Here is a 22,015-nt window from a genome sequence, read left to right as displayed (position 1 = left end):
TCTAGACGCTGTACTGGTGTGTTCCACAGGCCTCTACTCTAGACGCTGTACTGGTGTGTTCCACAGGCCTCTACTCTAGACGCTGTACTGGTGTGTTCCACAGGCCTCTACTCTAGACGCTGTACTGGTGTGTTCCACAGGCCTCTACTCTAGACGCTGTACTGGTGTGTTCCACAGGCCTCTACTCTAGACGCTGTACTGGTGTGTTCCACAGGCCTCTACTCTAGACGCTGTACTGGTGTGTTCCACAGGCCTCTACTCTAGACGCTGTACTGGTGTGTTCCACAGGCCTCTACTCTAGACGCTGTACTGGTGTGTTCCACAGGCCTCTACTCTAGACGCTGTACTGGTGTGTTCCACAGGCCTCTACTCTAGACGCTGTACTGGTGTGTTCCACAGGCCTCTACTCTAGACGCTGTACTGGTGTGTTCCACAGGCCTCTACTCTAGACGCTGTACTGGTGTGTTCCACAGGCCTCTACTCTAGACGCTGTACTGGTGTGTTCCACAGGCCTCTACTCTAGACGCTGTACTGGTGTGTTCCACAGGCCTCTACTCTAGACGCTGTACTGGTGTGTTCCACAGGCCTCTACTCTAGACGCTGTACTGGTGTGTTCCACAGGCCTCTCTACTCTAGACTCTGTACTGGTGTGTTCCACAGGCCTCTACTCTAGACGCTGTACTGGTGTGTTCCACAGGCCTCTCTACTCTAGACTCTGTACTGGTGTGTTCCACAGGCCTCTCTACTCTAGATGCTGTACTGGTGTGTTCCACAGGCCTCTACTCTAGACGCTGTACTGGTGTGTTCCACAGGCCTCTACTCTAGACGCTGTACTGGTGTGTTCCACAGGCCTCTACTCTAGACGCTGTACTGGTGTGTTCCACAGGCCTCTCTACTCTAGACGCTGTACTGGTGTGTTCCACAGGCCTTTACTCTAAACGCTGTACTGGTGTGTTCCACAGGCCTCTACTCTAGACGCTGTACTGGTGTGTTCCACAGGCCTCTACTCTAGACTCTGTACTGGTGTGTTCCACAGGCCTCTACTCTAGACGCTGTACTGGTGTGTTCCACAGGCCTCTACTCTAGACGCTGTACTGGTGTGTTCCACAGGCCTCTACTCTAGACGCTGTACTGGTGTGTTCCACAGGCCTGTACTCTAGACGCTGTACTGGTGTGTTCCACAGGCCTCTAATCTAGACTCTGTACTGGTGTGTTCCACAGGCCTCTACTCTAGACGCTGTACTGGTGTGTTCCACAGGCCTCTCTACTCTAGACGCTGTACTGGTGTGTTCCACAGGCCTCTACTCTAGACGCTGTAGTGGTGTGTTCCACAGGCCTCTACTCTAGACGCTGTACTGGTGTGTTCCACAGGCCTCTACTCTAGACGCTGTACTGGTGTGTTCCACAGGCCTTTACTCTAGACGCTGTACTGGTGTGTTCCACAGACCTCTACTCTAGACGCTGTACTGGTGTGTTCCACAGGCCTCTACTCTAGACGCTGTACTGGTGTGTTCCACAGGCCTTTACTCTAGACGCTGTACTGGTGTGTTCCACAGGCCTCTCTACTCTAGACGCTGTACTGGTGTGTTCCACAGGCCTCTCTACTCTAGATGCTGTACTGGTGTGTTCCACAGGCCTCTACTCTAGACGCTGTACTGGTGTGTTCCACAGGCCTCTCTAATCTAGACTCTGTACTGGTGCGTTCCACAGGCCTCTACTCTAGACGCTGTACTGGTGTGTTCCACAGGCCTCTCTACTCTAGACGCTGTACTGGTGTGTTCCACAGGCCTCTACTCTAGACGCTGTAGTGGTGTGTTCCACAGGCCTCTACTCTAGACGCTGTACTGGTGTGTTCCACAGGCCTCTACTCTAGACGCTGTACTGGTGTGTTCCACAGGCCTCTACTCTAGACTCTGTACTGGTGTGTTCCACAGGCCTCTACTCTAGACGCTGTACTGGTGTGTTCCACAGGCCTCTACTCTAGACGCTGTAGTGGTGTGTTCCACAGGCCTGTACTCTAGACGCTGTACTGGTGTGTTCCACAGGCCTCTAATCTAGACTCTGTACTGGTGCGTTCCACAGGCCTCTACTCTAGACGCTGTACTGGTGTGTTCCACAGGCCTCTCTACTCTAGACGCTGTACTGGTGTGTTCCACAGGCCTCTACTCTAGACGCTGTAGTGGTGTGTTCCACAGGCCTCTACTCTAGACGCTGTACTGGTGTGTTCCACAGGCCTCTACTCTAGACGCTGTACTGGTGTGTTCCACAGGCCTTTACTCTAGACGCTGTACTGGTGTGTTCCACAGGCCTCTACTCTAGACGCTGTACTGGTGTGTTCCACAGGCCTCTACTCTAGACGCTGTACTGGTGTGTTCCACAGGCCTTTACTCTAGACGCTGTACTGGTGTGTTCCACAGGCCTCTCTACTCTAGACGCTGTACTGGTGTGTTCCACAGGCCTCTCTACTCTAGATGCTGTACTGGTGTGTTCCACAGGCCTCTACTCTAGACGCTGTACTGGTGTGTTCCACAGGCCTCTCTACTCTAGACGCTGTACTGGTGCGTTCCACAGGCCTCTCTACTCTAGACGCTGTACTGGTGTGTTCCACAGGCCTCTACTCTAGACGCTGTACTGGTGTGTTCCACAGACCTCTACTCTAGACGCTGTACTGGTGTGTTCCACAGGCCTCTCTACTCTAGACGCTGTACTGGTGTGTTCCACAGGCCTCTACTCTAGACGCTGTACTGGTGTGTTCCACAGGCCTCTACTCTAGACGCTGTACTGGTGTGTTCCACAGGCCTTTACTCTAGACGCTGTACTGGTGTGTTCCACAGGCCTCTACTCTAGACGCTGTACTGGTGTGTTCCACAGGCCTCTACTCTAGACGCTGTACTGGTGTGTTCCACAGGCCTGTACTCTAGACGCTGTACTGGTGTGTTCCACAGGCCTCTAATCTAGACTCTGTACTGGTGTGTTCCACAGGCCTCTACTCTAGACGCTGTACTGGTGTGTTCCACAGGCCTCTCTACTCTAGACGCTGTACTGGTGTGTTCCACAGGCCTCTACTCTAGACGCTGTAGTGGTGTGTTCCACAGGCCTCTACTCTAGACGCTGTACTGGTGTGTTCCACAGGCCTCTACTCTAGACGCTGTACTGGTGTGTTCCACAGGCCTTTACTCTAGACGCTGTACTGGTGTGTTCCACAGACCTCTACTCTAGACGCTGTACTGGTGTGTTCCACAGGCCTCTACTCTAGACGCTGTACTGGTGTGTTCCACAGGCCTTTACTCTAGACGCTGTACTGGTGTGTTCCACAGGCCTCTCTACTCTAGACGCTGTACTGGTGTGTTCCACAGGCCTCTCTACTCTAGATGCTGTACTGGTGTGTTCCACAGGCCTCTACTCTAGACGCTGTACTGGTGTGTTCCACAGGCCTCTCTACTCTAGACGCTGTACTGGTGCGTTCCACAGGCCTCTCTACTCTAGACGCTGTACTGGTGTGTTCCACAGGCCTCTACTCTAGACGCTGTACTGGTGTGTTCCACAGAACTCTACTCTAGACGCTGTACTGGTGTGTTCCACAGGCCTCTCTACTCTAGACGCTGTACTGGTGTGTTCCACAGGCCTCTACTCTAGACGCTGTACTGGTGTGTTCCACAGGCCTCTACTCTAGACGCTGTACTGGTGTGTTCCACAGGCCTCTACTCTAGACGCTGTACTGGTGTGTTCCACAGGCCTCTACTCTAGACGCTGTACTGGTGTGTTCCACAGGCCTCTACTCTAGACGCTGTACTGGTGTGTTCCACAGGCCTCTACTCTAGACGCTGTACTGGTGTGTTCCACAGGCCTCTACTCTAGACGCTGTACTGGTGTGTTCCACAGGCCTCTACTCTAGACGCTGTACTGGTGTGTTCCACAGGCCTCTACTCTAGACGCTGTACTGGTGTGTTCCACAGGCCTCTACTCTAGACGCTGTACTGGTGTGTTCCACAGGCCTCTACTCTAGACGCTGTACTGGTGTGTTCCACAGGCCTCTACTCTAGACGCTGTACTGGTGTGTTCCACAGGCCTCTACTCTAGACGCTGTACTGGTGTGTTCCACAGGCCTCTACTCTAGACGCTGTACTGGTGTGTTCCACAGGCCTCTACTCTAGACGCTGTACTGGTGTGTTCCACAGGCCTCTACTCTAGACGCTGTACTGGTGTGTTCCACAGGCCTCTACTCTAGACGCTGTACTGGTGTGTTCCACAGGCCTCTACTCTAGACGCTGTACTGGTGTGTTCCACAGGCCTCTACTCTAGACGCTGTACTGGTGTGTTCCACAGGCCTCTACTCTAGACGCTGTACTGGTGTGTTCCACAGGCCTCTACTCTAGACGCTGTACTGGTGTGTTCCACAGGCCTCTACTCTAGACGCTGTACTGGTGTGTTCCACAGGCCTCTACTCTAGACGCTGTACTGGTGTGTTCCACAGGCCTCTCTACTCTAGACTCTGTACTGGTGTGTTCCACAGGCCTCTACTCTAGACGCTGTACTGGTGTGTTCCACAGGCCTCTCTACTCTAGACTCTGTACTGGTGTGTTCCACAGGCCTCTCTACTCTAGATGCTGTACTGGTGTGTTCCACAGGCCTCTACTCTAGACGCTGTACTGGTGTGTTCCACAGGCCTCTACTCTAGACGCTGTACTGGTGTGTTCCACAGGCCTCTACTCTAGACGCTGTACTGGTGTGTTCCACAGGCCTCTCTACTCTAGACGCTGTACTGGTGTGTTCCACAGGCCTTTACTCTAGACGCTGTACTGGTGTGTTCCACAGGCCTCTACTCTAGACGCTGTACTGGTGTGTTCCACAGGCCTCTACTCTAGACTCTGTACTGGTGTGTTCCACAGGCCTCTACTCTAGACGCTGTACTGGTGTGTTCCACAGGCCTCTACTCTAGACGCTGTACTGGTGTGTTCCACAGGCCTCTACTCTAGACGCTGTACTGGTGTGTTCCACAGGCCTGTACTCTAGACGCTGTACTGGTGTGTTCCACAGGCCTCTAATCTAGACTCTGTACTGGTGTGTTCCACAGGCCTCTACTCTAGACGCTGTACTGGTGTGTTCCACAGGCCTCTCTACTCTAGACGCTGTACTGGTGTGTTCCACAGGCCTCTACTCTAGACGCTGTAGTGGTGTGTTCCACAGGCCTCTACTCTAGACGCTGTACTGGTGTGTTCCACAGGCCTCTACTCTAGACGCTGTACTGGTGTGTTCCACAGGCCTTTACTCTAGACGCTGTACTGGTGTGTTCCACAGACCTCTACTCTAGACGCTGTACTGGTGTGTTCCACAGGCCTCTACTCTAGACGCTGTACTGGTGTGTTCCACAGGCCTTTACTCTAGACGCTGTACTGGTGTGTTCCACAGGCCTCTCTACTCTAGACGCTGTACTGGTGTGTTCCACAGGCCTCTCTACTCTAGATGCTGTACTGGTGTGTTCCACAGGCCTCTACTCTAGACGCTGTACTGGTGTGTTCCACAGGCCTCTCTAATCTAGACTCTGTACTGGTGCGTTCCACAGGCCTCTACTCTAGACGCTGTACTGGTGTGTTCCACAGGCCTCTCTACTCTAGACGCTGTACTGGTGTGTTCCACAGGCCTCTACTCTAGACGCTGTAGTGGTGTGTTCCACAGGCCTCTACTCTAGACGCTGTACTGGTGTGTTCCACAGGCCTCTACTCTAGACGCTGTACTGGTGTGTTCCACAGGCCTCTACTCTAGACTCTGTACTGGTGTGTTCCACAGGCCTCTACTCTAGACGCTGTACTGGTGTGTTCCACAGGCCTCTACTCTAGACGCTGTAGTGGTGTGTTCCACAGGCCTGTACTCTAGACGCTGTACTGGTGTGTTCCACAGGCCTCTAATCTAGACTCTGTACTGGTGCGTTCCACAGGCCTCTACTCTAGACGCTGTACTGGTGTGTTCCACAGGCCTCTCTACTCTAGACGCTGTACTGGTGTGTTCCACAGGCCTCTACTCTAGACGCTGTAGTGGTGTGTTCCACAGGCCTCTACTCTAGACGCTGTACTGGTGTGTTCCACAGGCCTCTACTCTAGACGCTGTACTGGTGTGTTCCACAGGCCTTTACTCTAGACGCTGTACTGGTGTGTTCCACAGGCCTCTACTCTAGACGCTGTACTGGTGTGTTCCACAGGCCTCTACTCTAGACGCTGTACTGGTGTGTTCCACAGGCCTTTACTCTAGACGCTGTACTGGTGTGTTCCACAGGCCTCTCTACTCTAGACGCTGTACTGGTGTGTTCCACAGGCCTCTCTACTCTAGATGCTGTACTGGTGTGTTCCACAGGCCTCTACTCTAGACGCTGTACTGGTGTGTTCCACAGGCCTCTCTACTCTAGACGCTGTACTGGTGCGTTCCACAGGCCTCTCTACTCTAGACGCTGTACTGGTGTGTTCCACAGGCCTCTACTCTAGACGCTGTACTGGTGTGTTCCACAGACCTCTACTCTAGACGCTGTACTGGTGTGTTCCACAGGCCTCTCTACTCTAGACGCTGTACTGGTGTGTTCCACAGGCCTCTACTCTAGACGCTGTACTGGTGTGTTCCACAGGCCTCTACTCTAGACGCTGTACTGGTGTGTTCCACAGGCCTTTACTCTAGACGCTGTACTGGTGTGTTCCACAGGCCTCTACTCTAGACGCTGTACTGGTGTGTTCCACAGGCCTCTACTCTAGACGCTGTACTGGTGTGTTCCACAGGCCTGTACTCTAGACGCTGTACTGGTGTGTTCCACAGGCCTCTAATCTAGACTCTGTACTGGTGTGTTCCACAGGCCTCTACTCTAGACGCTGTACTGGTGTGTTCCACAGGCCTCTCTACTCTAGACGCTGTACTGGTGTGTTCCACAGGCCTCTACTCTAGACGCTGTAGTGGTGTGTTCCACAGGCCTCTACTCTAGACGCTGTACTGGTGTGTTCCACAGGCCTCTACTCTAGACGCTGTACTGGTGTGTTCCACAGGCCTTTACTCTAGACGCTGTACTGGTGTGTTCCACAGACCTCTACTCTAGACGCTGTACTGGTGTGTTCCACAGGCCTCTACTCTAGACGCTGTACTGGTGTGTTCCACAGGCCTTTACTCTAGACGCTGTACTGGTGTGTTCCACAGGCCTCTCTACTCTAGACGCTGTACTGGTGTGTTCCACAGGCCTCTCTACTCTAGATGCTGTACTGGTGTGTTCCACAGGCCTCTACTCTAGACGCTGTACTGGTGTGTTCCACAGGCCTCTCTACTCTAGACGCTGTACTGGTGCGTTCCACAGGCCTCTCTACTCTAGACGCTGTACTGGTGTGTTCCACAGGCCTCTACTCTAGACGCTGTACTGGTGTGTTCCACAGACCTCTACTCTAGACGCTGTACTGGTGTGTTCCACAGGCCTCTCTACTCTAGACGCTGTACTGGTGTGTTCCACAGGCCTCTACTCTAGACGCTGTACTGGTGTGTTCCACAGGCCTCTACTCTAGACGCTGTACTGGTGTGTTCCACAGGCCTTTACTCTAGACGCTGTACTGGTGTGTTCCACAGGCCTCTACTCTAGACGCTGTACTGGTGTGTTCCACAGGCCTCTACTCTAGACGCTGTACTGGTGTGTTCCACAGGCCTTTACTCTAGACGCTGTACTGGTGTGTTCCACAGGCCTCTACTCTAGACGCTGTACTGGTGTGTTCCACAGGCCTCTACTCTAGACTCTGTACTGGTGTGTTCCACAGGCCTCTACTCTAGACGCTGTACTGGTGTGTTCCACAGGCCTCTACTCTAGACGCTGTACTGGTGTGTTCCACAGGCCTCTCTACTCTAGACGCTGTACTGGTGTGTTCCACAGGCCTCTCTACTCTAGACGCTGTACTGGTGTGTTCCACAGGCCTCTACTCTAGACGCTGTACTGGTGTGTTCCACAGGCCTCTACTCTAGACGCTGTACTGGTGTGTTCCACAGGCCTCTACTCTAGACGCTGTACTGGTGTGTTCCACAGGCCTCTACTCTAGACTCTGTACTGGTGTGTTCCACAGGCCTCTACTCTAGACGCTGTACTGGTGTGTTCCACAGGCCTCTCTACTCTAGACGCTGTACTGGTGTGTTCCACAGGCCTCTCTACTCTTGACGCTGTACTGGTGTGTTCCACAGGCCTCTACTCTAGACGCTGTACTGGTGTGTTCCACAGGCCTCTACTCTAGACGCTGTACTGGTGTGTTCCACAGGCCTCTACTCTAGACGCTGTACTGGTGTGTTCCACAGGCCTCTACTCTAGACGCTGTACTGGTGTGTTCCACAGGCCTCTACTCTAGACGCTGTACTGGTGTGTTCCACAGGCCTCTACTCTAGACGCTGTACTGGTGTGTTCCACAGGCCTCTACTCTAGACGCTGTACTGGTGTGTTCCACAGGCCTCTACTCTAGACGCTGTACTGGTGTGTTCCACAGGCCTCTACTCTAGACGCTGTACTGGTGTGTTCCACAGGCCTCTACTCTAGACGCTGTACTGGTGTGTTCCACAGGCCTCTACTCTAGACGCTGTACTGGTGTGTTCCACAGGCCTCTACTCTAGACGCTGTACTGGTGTGTTCCACAGGCCTCTACTCTAGACGCTGTACTGGTGTGTTCCACAGGCCTCTACTCTAGACGCTGTACTGGTGTGTTCCACAGGCCTCTACTCTAGACGCTGTACTGGTGTGTTCCACAGGCCTCTACTCTAGACGCTGTACTGGTGTGTTCCACAGGCCTCTACTCTAGACGCTGTACTGGTGTGTTCCACAGGCCTCTACTCTAGACGCTGTACTGGTGTGTTCCACAGGCCTCTACTCTAGACGCTGTACTGGTGTGTTCCACAGGCCTCTACTCTAGACGCTGTACTGGTGTGTTCCACAGGCCTCTACTCTAGACGCTGTACTGGTGTGTTCCACAGGCCTCTACTCTAGACGCTGTACTGGTGTGTTCCACAGGCCTCTACTCTAGACGCTGTACTGGTGTGTTCCACAGGCCTCTACTCTAGACGCTGTACTGGTGTGTTCCACAGGCCTCTACTCTAGACGCTGTACTGGTGTGTTCCACAGGCCTCTACTCTAGACGCTGTACTGGTGTGTTCCACAGGCCTCTCTACTCTAGACTCTGTACTGGTGTGTTCCACAGGCCTCTACTCTAGACGCTGTACTGGTGTGTTCCACAGGCCTCTCTACTCTAGACTCTGTACTGGTGTGTTCCACAGGCCTCTCTACTCTAGATGCTGTACTGGTGTGTTCCACAGGCCTCTACTCTAGACGCTGTACTGGTGTGTTCCACAGGCCTCTACTCTAGACGCTGTACTGGTGTGTTCCACAGGCCTCTACTCTAGACGCTGTACTGGTGTGTTCCACAGGCCTCTCTACTCTAGACGCTGTACTGGTGTGTTCCACAGGCCTTTACTCTAGACGCTGTACTGGTGTGTTCCACAGGCCTCTACTCTAGACACTGTACTGGTGTGTTCCACAGGCCTCTACTCTAGACGCTGTACTGGTGTGTTCCACAGGCCTCTACTCTAGACGCTGTACTGGTGTGTTCCACAGGCCTCTACTCTAGACACTGTACTGGTGTGTTCCACAGGCCTCCACTCTAGACACTGTACTGGTGTGTTCCACAGGCCTCTACTCTAGACGCTGTACTGGTGTGTTCCACAGGCCTCTACTCTAGACGCTGTACTGGTGTGTTCCACAGGCCTCTACTCTAGACGCTGTACTGGTGTGTTCCACAGGCCTCTACTCTAGACGCTGTACTGGTGTGTTCCACAGGCCTCTACTCTAGACGCTGTACTGGTGTGTTCCACAGGCCTCTACTCTAGACTCTGTACTGGTGTGTTCCACAGGCCTCTACTCTAGACACTGTACTGGTGTGTTCCACAGGCCTCTACTCTAGACGCTGTACTGGTGTGTTCCACAGGCCTCTACTCTAGACGCTGTACTGGTGTGTTCCACAGGCCTCTACTCTAGACACTGTACTGGTGTGTTCCACAGGCCTCCACTCTAGACACTGTACTGGTGTGTTCCACAGGCCTCTACTCTAGACGCTGTACTGGTGTGTTCCACAGGCCTCTACTCTAGACTCTGTACTGGTGTGTTCCACAGGCCTCTACTCTAGACGCTGTACTGGTGTGTTCCACAGGCCTCTACTCTAGACGCTGTAGTGGTGTGTTCCACAGGCCTGTACTCTAGACGCTGTACTGGTGTGTTCCACAGGCCTCTAATCTAGACTCTGTACTGGTGTGTTCCACAGGCCTCTACTCTAGACGCTGTACTGGTGTGTTCCACAGGCCTCTCTACTCTAGACGCTGTACTGGTGTGTTCCACAGGCCTCTACTCTAGACGCTGTAGTGGTGTGTTCCACAGGCCTCTACTCTAGACGCTGTACTGGTGTGTTCCACAGGCCTCTACTCTAGACGCTGTACTGGTGTGTTCCACAGGCCTTTACTCTAGACGCTGTACTGGTGTGTTCCACAGGCCTCTACTCTAGACGCTGTACTGGTGTGTTCCACAGGCCTCTACTCTAGACGCTGTACTGGTGTGTTCCACAGGCCTTTACTCTAGACGCTGTACTGGTGTGTTCCACAGGCCTCTCTACTCTAGACGCTGTACTGGTGTGTTCCACAGGCCTCTCTACTCTAGATGCTGTACTGGTGTGTTCCACAGGCCTCTACTCTAGACGCTGTACTGGTGTGTTCCACAGGCCTCTCTACTCTAGACGCTGTACTGGTGCGTTCCACAGGCCTCTCTACTCTAGACGCTGTACTGGTGTGTTCCACAGGCCTCTACTCTAGACGCTGTACTGGTGTGTTCCACAGGCCTCTACTCTAGACTCTGTACTGGTGTGTTCCACAGGCCTCTACTCTAGACGCTGTACTGGTGTGTTCCACAGGCCTCTCTACTCTAGACGCTGTACTGGTGTGTTCCACAGGCCTCTCTACTCTTGACGCTGTACTGGTGTGTTCCACAGGCCTCTACTCTAGACGCTGTACTGGTGTGTTCCACAGGCCTCTACTCTAGACACTGTACTGGTGTGTTCCACAGGCCTCTACTCTAGACGCTGTACTGGTGTGTTCCACAGGCCTCTACTCTAGACGCTGTACTGGTGTGTTCCACAGGCCTCTACTCTAGACGCTGTACTGGTGTGTTCCACAGGCCTCTACTCTAGACGCTGTACTGGTGTGTTCCACAGGCCTCTACTCTAGACGCTGTACTGGTGTGTTCCACAGGCCTCTACTCTAGACGCTGTACTGGTGTGTTCCACAGGCCTCTACTCTAGACGCTGTACTGGTGTGTTCCACAGGCCTCTACTCTAGACGCTGTACTGGTGTGTTCCACAGGCCTCTACTCTAGACGCTGTACTGGTGTGTTCCACAGGCCTCTACTCTAGACGCTGTACTGGTGTGTTCCACAGGCCCCTACTCTAGACGCTGTACTGGTGTGTTCCACAGGCCTCTACTCTAGACGCTGTACTGGTGTGTTCCACAGGCCTCTACTCTAGACGCTGTACTGGTGTGTTCCACAGGCCTCTACTCTAGACGCTGTACTGGTGTGTTCCACAGGCCTCTACTCTAGACGCTGTACTGGTGTGTTCCACAGGCCTCTACTCTAGACGCTGTAGTGGTGTGTTCCACAGGCCTCTACTCTAGACGCTGTACTGGTGTGTTCCACAGGCCTCTACTCTAGACGCTGTACTGGTGTGTTCCACAGGCCTCTACTCTAGACGCTGTACTGGTGTGTTCCACAGGCCTCTACTCTAGACGCTGTACTGGTGTGTTCCACAGGCCTCTACTCTAGACGCTGTACTGGTGTGTTCCACAGGCCTCTACTCTAGACGCTGTACTGGTGTGTTCCACAGGCCTCTACTCTAGACGCTGTACTGGTGTGTTCCACAGGCCTCTCTACTCTAGACTCTGTACTGGTGTGTTCCACAGGCCTCTACTCTAGACGCTGTACTGGTGTGTTCCACAGGCCTCTCTACTCTAGACTCTGTACTGGTGTGTTCCACAGGCCTCTCTACTCTAGATGCTGTACTGGTGTGTTCCACAGGCCTCTACTCTAGACGCTGTACTGGTGTGTTCCACAGGCCTCTACTCTAGACGCTGTACTGGTGTGTTCCACAGGCCTCTACTCTAGACGCTGTACTGGTGTGTTCCACAGGCCTCTCTACTCTAGACGCTGTACTGGTGTGTTCCACAGGCCTTTACTCTAGACGCTGTACTGGTGTGTTCCACAGGCCTCTACTCTAGACGCTGTACTGGTGTGTTCCACAGGCCTCTACTCTAGACTCTGTACTGGTGTGTTCCACAGGCCTCTACTCTAGACGCTGTACTGGTGTGTTCCACAGGCCTCTACTCTAGACGCTGTACTGGTGTGTTCCACAGGCCTCTACTCTAGACGCTGTACTGGTGTGTTCCACAGGCCTCTACTCTAGACGCTGTACTGGTGTGTTCCACAGGCCTCTACTCTAGACGCTGTACTGGTGTGTTCCACAGGCCTCTACTCTAGACTCTGTACTGGTGTGTTCCACAGGCCTCTACTCTAGACACTGTACTGGTGTGTTCCACAGGCCTCTACTCTAGACGCTGTACTGGTGTGTTCCACAGGCCTCTACTCTAGACGCTGTACTGGTGTGTTCCACAGGCCTCTACTCTAGACACTGTACTGGTGTGTTCCACAGGCCTCCACTCTAGACACTGTACTGGTGTGTTCCACAGGCCTCTACTCTAGACGCTGTACTGGTGTGTTCCACAGGCCTCTACTCTAGACTCTGTACTGGTGTGTTCCACAGGCCTCTACTCTAGACGCTGTACTGGTGTGTTCCACAGGCCTCTACTCTAGACGCTGTAGTGGTGTGTTCCACAGGCCTGTACTCTAGACGCTGTACTGGTGTGTTCCACAGGCCTCTAATCTAGACTCTGTACTGGTGTGTTCCACAGGCCTCTACTCTAGACGCTGTACTGCCTGAGTTCACTCCTGGTACCACAGTTCATATGACAACACAACATGGATGGGAACCAGCAACAGTCATAAGCAAAAGAGGGGATCCGCGTGCATATGATGTGCAAACCCCCAGTGGTGTCACTTTCAGGAGAAACAGGTGGCATCTAAGGAGAATCCACCCAAGTCTGCAGAGAGATGTTGAGTCTGAGCTAGTTGAATAGCCAGAAGCCTTACCAACGGAGGACTCAGAACCACCTCTCAGCCCACAGCAAGACCAGAGTGCACCTGCCTGTGAAGAGAGCACAGGCAGCTTCTGTGAGCTAATGCTGATGATTGTGACCTGCTGATGGGTTAAGTTTAAGTTAATGTTAGTTAACTGAATAATATTAGTTAAAACAGATATGAGTTTTATGCAAATCAGTTTGTGTTTCTCAGGTCATATTGTATGCATAAACTAGAGAGGGTACAATATCTGGGGAAATTGTAGGGTGTGCTTGCTTGCGTCGGTTGCACAGGGGTCCGTTTTTGAATGACATTTTTACAACTGATATTTCTGTATATTTTATATAAAAATGCATACTTATTATTTATAAAGATGACATAGATTTAAAAGCATTTTTTTTTTTGCTGCTCATTTATAACTGAAAATACGAGTGAAGTGTAGAATGAAATAGATGTCTTCTCATTTCCCCTGCAAGTGGCAGCCTCATCGTTGAAACAAAACGAATAAATTGGGCCGACCGGTGTAAAAATTGACCTAATCTCTATGACTTAAACGTCATTTTAAGTTTTTCCCTTCTCATGATATTTTCAGGCATTTAGCCTACTCATTGCATTCATTCATTAATAAAGAACCCCCTTTGAAGATTATTCTACGACGTTACCCGGCAGTAGAAGATGGAATCACGATTCAAACAGTACCATCTGCTAACTGAAAATATGCCCCCCAAAACGTAAATAAGCTTGACATTTATTTAGTGGAAAATCGCTCATTCATAAAAAGCTCACTGGTAGCGATCATTGTCAGTAACAACGCAAAATGCGATATAGCCCTGTGTGGAGAAGCTGCCCCGGTAAATTGTACTACTACGGTACAGCAGTAGACTACTGCTGTGTTCGTCTTGGTAGCGATTGCGTTAATGTCATGATGCTAATACTTCAGTGAAATAGTAGACTACTGTTTCCGAAAGTAGATGTACTTCCTTAATAATATCATCTTATATTGTACATTACACATCACAATTGTGTGTCATATCACAAAGTAAAATTAGTAAATAGTTATCACCTGGCCTCTTTGCTTGTGGCGTTTCTGCAGCTGCCTTGCAGTAAAGCTATAGTTAGCCTAGCTATCTCCCAGAAGTTAACGAGCTGCTAAACTAATATTCTGCTAGAGGTAGTCACGCGAGTTTTCGTGACGTTAGTGACGTAAGTAGCGTCATTGACTGTGGTTAGCAAGTTAGCCAACGTTAGCTTCACTTTTCGACACAAAAACGTAATTTCTACTTAAACCGTGCAACGGAACGTAAATCCCAATACAAGCAACTCAATCGCTACCAAGACGAAACTTTTGACACCTACGTTGTCTATGTAGGCCAAATATTGACTGAGTTTTAGGGGGGCAAAAAGAAATAAAAAAAATATATATATATAGCTGCAAGCAGCAATGAGGTGGCCAAGCAATCGAATGACCCATAAAACATGTTGTACATCCTCAGAAGAGGGTTACGAGTACACACAACAAGTTTGGTGTGAATCCATCAAAGATTTGCTGAGATACGACCCAACTTCCTGTTTGCTGGCTTAACGGCACATTTTGATTGGCCGTACCGGGCAAACGGTTTTGAAAATCCAAAAAACATATGATGGCTTTTGTGAGGCTTGGTCTGAAGATGATCTCTGCCAAATTTGGTGAAGATTGGAAAACATTTGTAGGAGGAGTACAGAAAAAATGTTTTTTCAGTAATTCAAAATGGCGGCCGCATCAATTCCGCTGTTATCACAAGTTATCATGTGTCACACACGGGATGTCCCAAGATATCATGAGACAAAGGAATCACTTAATAAAGGCAAACGAATCAACAGTTATTGGCCAAAACACATTTTTGCATCCTGCGGCCACGCCCAGTGATCACATGACACCAAATTGTTTGGACATCCTCAGATGAGGGTTCCGAGTCATCATACCAAGTTTGGTGTTGATTTCTCAAGGATTGGCTGAGATATGACCCAACTTCCTGTTTGGTGTCTTTGCTGCCGATTTTGATTGGCTGTACCGGACAAACGGTTTTGAAAATCAAAAATCTTTGGATAACTTCTGTGAGGGTTGCTCTGACGATGATGTGTGCCAATTCTGGGGAAGATTAAAGAAAAATTGTAGGAGGAGTAGGCTTTCAAAGGTTTTCGATAAAACCGGAAATGGCGGAAAATCTATATAACCGGAAATTGACGTCATAGGGTGTGTTGAACTCGTCTTGACCCAGGGAATCCAATGGTACCTCATTTTTGAAAATCGGTCATACGGTTCAAAAGTTACGTGTGTAAACACAAGTCCAACTTTGACCCGTTGGTGGCGCTAGAGTGCTCCAATGGGAGACATGAAACTTGGTGAATATAAAGAGGGGACTGTGCTTAATGAGTGTGCCAAATTTCACAACTTTTTACCATACGGTTCTAGGGGCTGCCATAGACTCCAATGGCAGAAGAAGTGTAATAATAATAAGAAAAGGTAGAAACACTTAAGTGGCTTCGGCGCTTCGCGGCTTGGCCACCAATAAGAAAAGGTAGAAACACTTAAGTGGCTTCGCCGCTTCGCGGCTTGGCCACCAATAACTAGAAAAGGCTGTTCCTGCGAAACAGCAGTGAGAATGCTGAAAACCTGAATGGGGATAGCTGACCATGCTAAAAAAGCTGAAAATAGTGAAAATTTAGTAGAAAGTTATAAGCTGAAGCTTCAAAGCAACCAAAAGGTATTTTTTAAAGGGGCTGGAGCAGCATTCCAACAATGATTTGAAAGGATTTACCATTACTTTTAAAGGGAGAATAATTTGCACAAAAACCTTTATATTTTAAAAAGTATAAAAGTGAGAAATGAGAAAATACCCGCAAGCTGAAATGAATTTCAAAAATGTGTGAGTGAGTCATAAAAATCAAGAAGGAGCAAACATTTTAATGTATTTCAAACTGTCATAATTCAAAATTGGCTGAACATTTGAAAAAGCTGAATCATTTGGGAATAGCTGAATGTCTTGTGAACATTTTAAAGGTTGAATGGTGTCTCTAGCTGAAGGTAAGCTGAAGTAGTTACGTTTGAAAGAGGAGGAAGCTTTTTAATGATTTGAAAGGATTTACCATTACTTTTAATGGGAGAATAATTTGCACAAAAACCTTAATGTCTTAAAAAGTATAAAAGTGAGAAATACCAAAAGTCATAGCCATCATCTCCTGAAGGAGCTGAACGTTTTGATACAAAAGTTGTAGGAATCGGTTAAAGTATGCAGAACGAGTTAAAGGCCAAAAAACGGCGGAAGAACTGAGAAGTTGAAAAGCAATAGTGAGAATGCTTAACAGCATTCTCACAATAATATATATGTGAGAGAACAAAGGTTGTGCTCTCGCCGAAGGCTTGAGCACACCCAAAAAAGTATGGTTGTTTGTGACCAATGTCATTTGCTGAAATTGTTTTGAGGTCCAGTTATTCAGTCAAAGGGGACTATCTTACTTGGAAAAGGAGGATATAGTATATTGTAGAAGGGGTCTGTTAGTCGGGGATTATGTTTGTACCTGGAAACCTTATGAGTGATGTGTGATCAAGAGTCTTTGGAGCCGTGGCCATTAAACGTTACATGGGTTAGGGTTAACCCTAACACTCCCCCCTCCCTGCTCCTGTCTCTCTCTCTACCCCCTCCCTGCTCCTGTCTCTCTCTCTAACCCCTCCCTGCTCCTGTCTCTCTCTACCCCCTCCCTGCTCCTGTCTCTCTCTACCCCCTCCCTGCTCCTGTCTCTCTCTCTACCCCCTCCCTGCTCCTGTCTCTCTCTACCCCCTCCCTGCTCCTGTCTCTCTCTAACCCCTCCCTGCTCCTGTCTCTCTCTCTAACCCCTCCCTGCTCCTGTCTCTCTCTACCCCCTCCCTGCTCCTGTCTCTCTCTAACCCCTCCCTGCTCCTGTCTCTCTCTACCCCCTCCCTGCTCCTGTCTCTCTCTACCCCCTCCCTGCTCCTGTCTCTCTCTACCCCCTCCCTGCTCCTGTCTCTCTCTACCCCCTCCCTGCTCCTGTCTCTCTCTCTACCCCCTCCCTGCTCCTGTCTCTCTCTACCCCCTCCCTGCTCCTGTCTCTCTCTAACCCCTCCCTGCTCATGTCTCTCTCTACCCCCTCCCTGCTCCTGTCTCTCTCTAACCCCTCCCTGCTCCTGTCTCTCTCTCTCCCCCCTCCCTGCTCCTGTCTCTCTCTACCCCCTCCCTGCTCCTGTCTCTCTCTACCCCCTCCCTGCTCCTGTCTCTCTCTACCCCCTCCCTGCTCCTGTCTCTCTCTCTACCCCCTCCCTGCTCCTGTCTCTCTCTACCCCCTCCCTGCTCCTGTCTCTCTCTACCCCCTCCCTGCTCCTGTCTCTCTCTCTACCCCCTCCCTGCTCCTGTCTCTCTCTACCCCCTCCCTGCTCCTGTCTCTCTCTACCCCCTCCCTGCTCCTGTCTCTCTCTACCCCCTCCCTGCTCCTGTCTCTCTCTCTACCCCCTCCCTGCTCCTGTCTCTCTCTACCCCCTCCCTGCTCCTGTCTCTCTCTAACCCCTCCCTGCTCATGTCTCTCTCTACCCCCTCCCTGCTCCTGTCTCTCTCTACCCCCTCCCTGCTCCTGTCTCTCTCTCTCCCCCCTCCCTGCTCCTGTCTCTCTCTACCCCCTCCCTGCTCCTGTCTCTCTCTACCCCCTCCCTGCTCCTGTCTCTCTCTACCCCCTCCCTGCTCCTGTCTCTCTCTCTACCCCCTCCCTGCTCCTGTCTCTCTCTACCCCCTCCCTGCTCCTGTCTCTCTCTACCCCCTCCCTGCTCCTGTCTCTCTCTCTACCCCCTCCCTGCTCCTGTCTCTCTCTACCCCCTCCCTGCTCCTGTCTCTCTCTACCCCCTCCCTGCTCCTGTCTCTCTCTCTACCCCCTCCCTGCTCCTGTCTCTCTCTCTAACCCCTCCCTGCTCCTGTCTCTCTCTACCCCCTCCCTGCTCCTGTCTCTCTCTAACCCCTCCCTGCTCCTGTCTCTCTCTAACCCCTCCCTGCTCCTGTCTCTCTCTACCCCCTCCCTGCTCCTGTCTCTCTCTACCCCCTCCCTGCTCCTGTCTCTCTCTCTACCCCCTCCCTGCTCCTGTCTCTCTCTACCCCCTCCCTTTCTCCCTGTCTACTGTACTCACTCCCTCTCCCGTCTCTTTCCCCTTCCCGCCCCCCAGGCACCAGGAAGCTGGAGTATGGGGGCTCTACATGGCACGAGGCGTGCTTCGTGTGCCACAGCTGTGAGCAGCCAATCGGCGCCAAGTCTTTCATCCCGGACAAGGAGGAGCACTACTGCGTGGCCTGCTATGAGGACAAGCTAGCTCCACGCTGCACGCGCTGCAAACAGGTAGGGGAGGGAGGGAGGGAGGTAAGCAAAGGGAGAGGAATGGGAGGAGGATGAGAGGAAGAGGGGGAGAAGGAGGAGGATGAGACCTGGGCAGGGTACAGGTGAGCTGGACCAACACACGGAACTATTGTCATGACTTCCACCAGGCTGACCTGCTCTGGATGGGTCTTTGCTCCCCTGTGTCCAGACCCTGGCTAAAGGATGGGTCTTTGCTCCTCTGTGTCCAGACCCTGGCTAAAGGATGGGTCTTTGCTCCTCTGTGTCCAGACCCTGGCTAAAGGATGGGTCTTTGCTCCTCTGTGTCCAGACCCTGGCTAAAGGATGGGTCTTTGCTCCTCTGTGTCCAGACCCTGGCTAAAGGCGGGGTGACCTACCGGGACGAGCCATGGCACCGGGAGTGTTTTGTGTGTGCGGGCTGCCAGGTACAGCTGGCCGGACAGCACTTCACCTCCCGGGACGACAGCCCCTACTGCCTGCAGTGCTTCAGTAGCCTCTACGCCAAGAAGTGTGAGGCCTGCGCTAAGCCAATCACAGGTAGGCCTGCCGCCATCACCTAGCAACACCTGGTAATCACCTAGCAACAAATGCTAATTACCTAACAACACCTGTTAATCACCTAGCAACACCTGTTAATCACCTAGCAATACCTATTAATCACCTAGCAACACCTGGTAATCACCTAGCAACACATGCTAATTACCTAACAACACCTGTTAATCACCTAGCAATACCTATTAATCACCTAGCAATACCTGTTAATTACCTAGCAACAGGTGTTAATAGAGAGGGGTGAGTGACATAGCTGTCCTTTGGCTGCAGGGTTCGGCGGGGGGAAGTACATCTCGTTTGAGGAGCGGCAGTGGCACCAGGCCTGCTTCCACTGCTCCCTCTGCCACGGGTCCCTAGTTGGGGCTGGATTCTTCCCCGACGGAGACAAGATCCTCTGCCGAGACTGCAACAGTCAATAGACGCCCCCTGTCTCACCCCTGTCTCCCTCTTTCTCGCCCCTGTCGCACCTCTGTCTCACTCCTGTATCCCCCCTGTCTCACTCCTGTATCCCCCTGTATCTCCCCTGTCTCACTCATGTCTCCCCATGTCTCACTCCTGTATCACCCTGTCTCACTGCTGTATCACCCATGTCTCACTCCTGTCTCACTCCTGTCTCCCCCTGTCGCACTCCTGTCTCCCAGTCTCACTCCTGTCTCACTCATGTATCTCCCCTGTCTCACTCCTGTCTCCCCCTGTCTCACTCCTGTCTCCCCCCTGTCTCGCTCCTGTATCCCCACTGTCTCACCCGTTTCACCCCTCTCCCCCCTGTCTCACCCCTGTCTCCCTCTGTCTCATCCCTGTCTCACCCTTCTCCCCCATGTCTCCCTCCTCTCACCCTTCTCCGCCATGTCTCCCTCATCTCACCCCTCTCCCCCATGTCTCCCTCTTCTCACCCCTCTCCCCCATGTCTCCCTCCTCTCCCTTCTCTCCCCCATGTCTCCCTCCTCTCACCCCTCTCCCCCATGTCTCCCTCCTCTCCCCCATGTCTCCCTCCTCTCCCCCATGTCTCCCTCCTCTCCCCCCTCTCCCCCTGTCTCACTCCTGTCTCCCCCTGTCTCACTCCTGTCTCCCCCCTGTCTCACTCCTGTCTCACTCATGTATCTCCCCTGTCTCACTCCTGTCTCCCCCTGTCTCACTCCTGTCTCCCCCTGTCTCACTCCTGTCTCCCCCCTGTCTCGCTCCTGTATCCCCACTGTCTCACCCGTTTCACCCCTCTCCCCCCTGTCGCACCTCTGTCTCACTCCTGTATCCCCCCTGTCTCACTCCTGTATCCCCCTGTATCTCCCCTGTCTCACTCATGTCTCCCCATGTCTCACTCCTGTCTCCCCATGTCTCCCCTGTCTCACTCATGTATCACCCTGTCTCACTGCTGTATCACCCATGTCTCACTCCCGTCTCACTCCTGTCTCCCCCTGTCGCACTCCTGTCTCCCAGTCTCACTCCTGTCTCACTCATGTATCTCCCCTGTCTCACTCCTGTCTCCCCCTGTCTCACTCCTGTCTCCCCCTGTCTCACTCCTGTCTCCCCCCTGTCTCGCTCCTGTATCCCCACTGTCTCACCCGTTTCACCCCTCTCTCCCCTGTCTCACCCCTGTCTCCCTCTGTCTCATCCCTGTCTCACCCTTCTCCCCCATGTCTCCCTCCTCTCACCCTTCTCCCCCATGTCTCCCTCCTCTCACCCCTCTCCCCCATGTCTCCCTCCTCTCCCCCATGTCTCCCTCCTCTCCCCCCTGTCTCACTCCTGTCTCACTCATGTATCTCCCCTGTCTCACTCCTGTCTCCCCCTGTCTCACTCCTGTCTCCCCCTGTCTCACTCCTGTCTCACCCCTGTCTCGCTCCTGTATCCCCACTGTCTCACCCGTTTCACCCCTCTCCCCCCTGTCTCACCCCTGTCTCCCTCTGTCTCATCCCTGTCTCACCCTTCTCCCCCATGTCTCCCTCCTCTCACCCCTCTCCCCCATGTCTCCCCCTCTCCCCCATGTCTCCCTCCTCTCACCCCTCTCCCCTGCTCACTACTTCTTACTCGTATGTTCTGCTCTCAGGTCTATATGATGCAACACAAAAACGCCAAAAACACATTTTGATTTTGAGTGTCGCAAATGTTTTTTATTGTCGTTGGTCGGCACACACAGTGTATGAAAACTATATAAGTGCCTTTATGATTATTTGAGCTTTGATGCTGGCGAGTCAGAGGGACAATATTCTTTTGTTGTCGGGGCGGCTGTGGCTCGGGTAGAGAGGGTCGTCTGTTAATCGCAAGGTTGGCGGTTCGATCCCCGACTCCTCCCAGGCCATGTGCCGAAGTATCCTTGAGCAAGACTCTGAACCCCAAGTTGCTCCCGATGGGCAGGCCGGTGCCTTGCACGACAGCTCGCTGCCGTCGGTATGTGTGAGTGTGAGTATGAATGGGTGAATGAGAGGCAAAATGTAAAGCGCTTTGAGTGCTGCTAAGGTAGAAAACACACTATATAAATGCAGTCCATTTACCGTTTACCATTTGTTTGCTTTAACTAAAGATGCTGTTCCATCTACAAGATGGAAAATGTAATTTGAATCAGTTTAAAGTCAATTATATTACAATGTCCAGTTATATGTGTTGATTAAGTCTCATTAAAAATCTAGATGTAATGTGTCCAGCATTGTGTGTGTGTGTCAGTCCCTGACCCTCGGTGGTGTTCAGCAGGTCCAGAAGGTTCAGGGGCCTCTCCTCTGACCCTCGGTGGTGTTCAGCAGGTCCAGAAGGTTCTGGGGCCTCTCCTCTGACCCTCGGTGGTGTTCAGCAGGTCCAGAAGGTTCTGGGGCCTCTCCTCTGGCCCTCGGTGGCGTTCAGCAGGTCCAGAAGGTTCTGGGGCCTCTCCTCTGGCCCTCGGTGGTGTTC

General features: G+C 52.0%; 1 protein-coding gene across 2 annotated transcripts in view; it reads left to right on the top strand.

The window, feature by feature from the left end:
• fhl3a (four and a half LIM domains 3a) overlaps positions 1 to 20,161 on the top strand; it is a 60,041-nt gene extending 39,880 nt beyond the window's left edge. The window contains exons 4-7 of one of the 2 annotated variants that reach the window (XM_062466418.1): positions 18,420 to 18,589; positions 18,937 to 19,123; positions 19,409 to 19,564; positions 19,893 to 20,161. In XM_062466418.1, coding sequence (XP_062322402.1) covers positions 18,420 to 18,589; positions 18,937 to 19,123; positions 19,409 to 19,557 — 506 coding nt within the window. In that variant the 3' untranslated portion in view covers positions 19,558 to 19,564; positions 19,893 to 20,161. Of the gene's footprint in view, positions 1 to 18,419; positions 18,590 to 18,936; positions 19,124 to 19,408; positions 19,626 to 19,892 lie in introns of those variants that run through there. The other variant, XM_062466417.1, reaches the window with a different exon arrangement.
• Positions 20,162 to 22,015: the final 1,854 nt, after the last annotated feature.

This window comes from Osmerus eperlanus, chromosome 7, assembly GCF_963692335.1.
Source record: "Osmerus eperlanus chromosome 7, fOsmEpe2.1, whole genome shotgun sequence".
Taxonomy (NCBI): Eukaryota; Metazoa; Chordata; class Actinopteri; order Osmeriformes; family Osmeridae; genus Osmerus; species Osmerus eperlanus.
The sequence above is the reverse complement of the archived record's forward strand: the minus strand, read 5'-3'. Positions and strand labels throughout refer to the sequence as shown.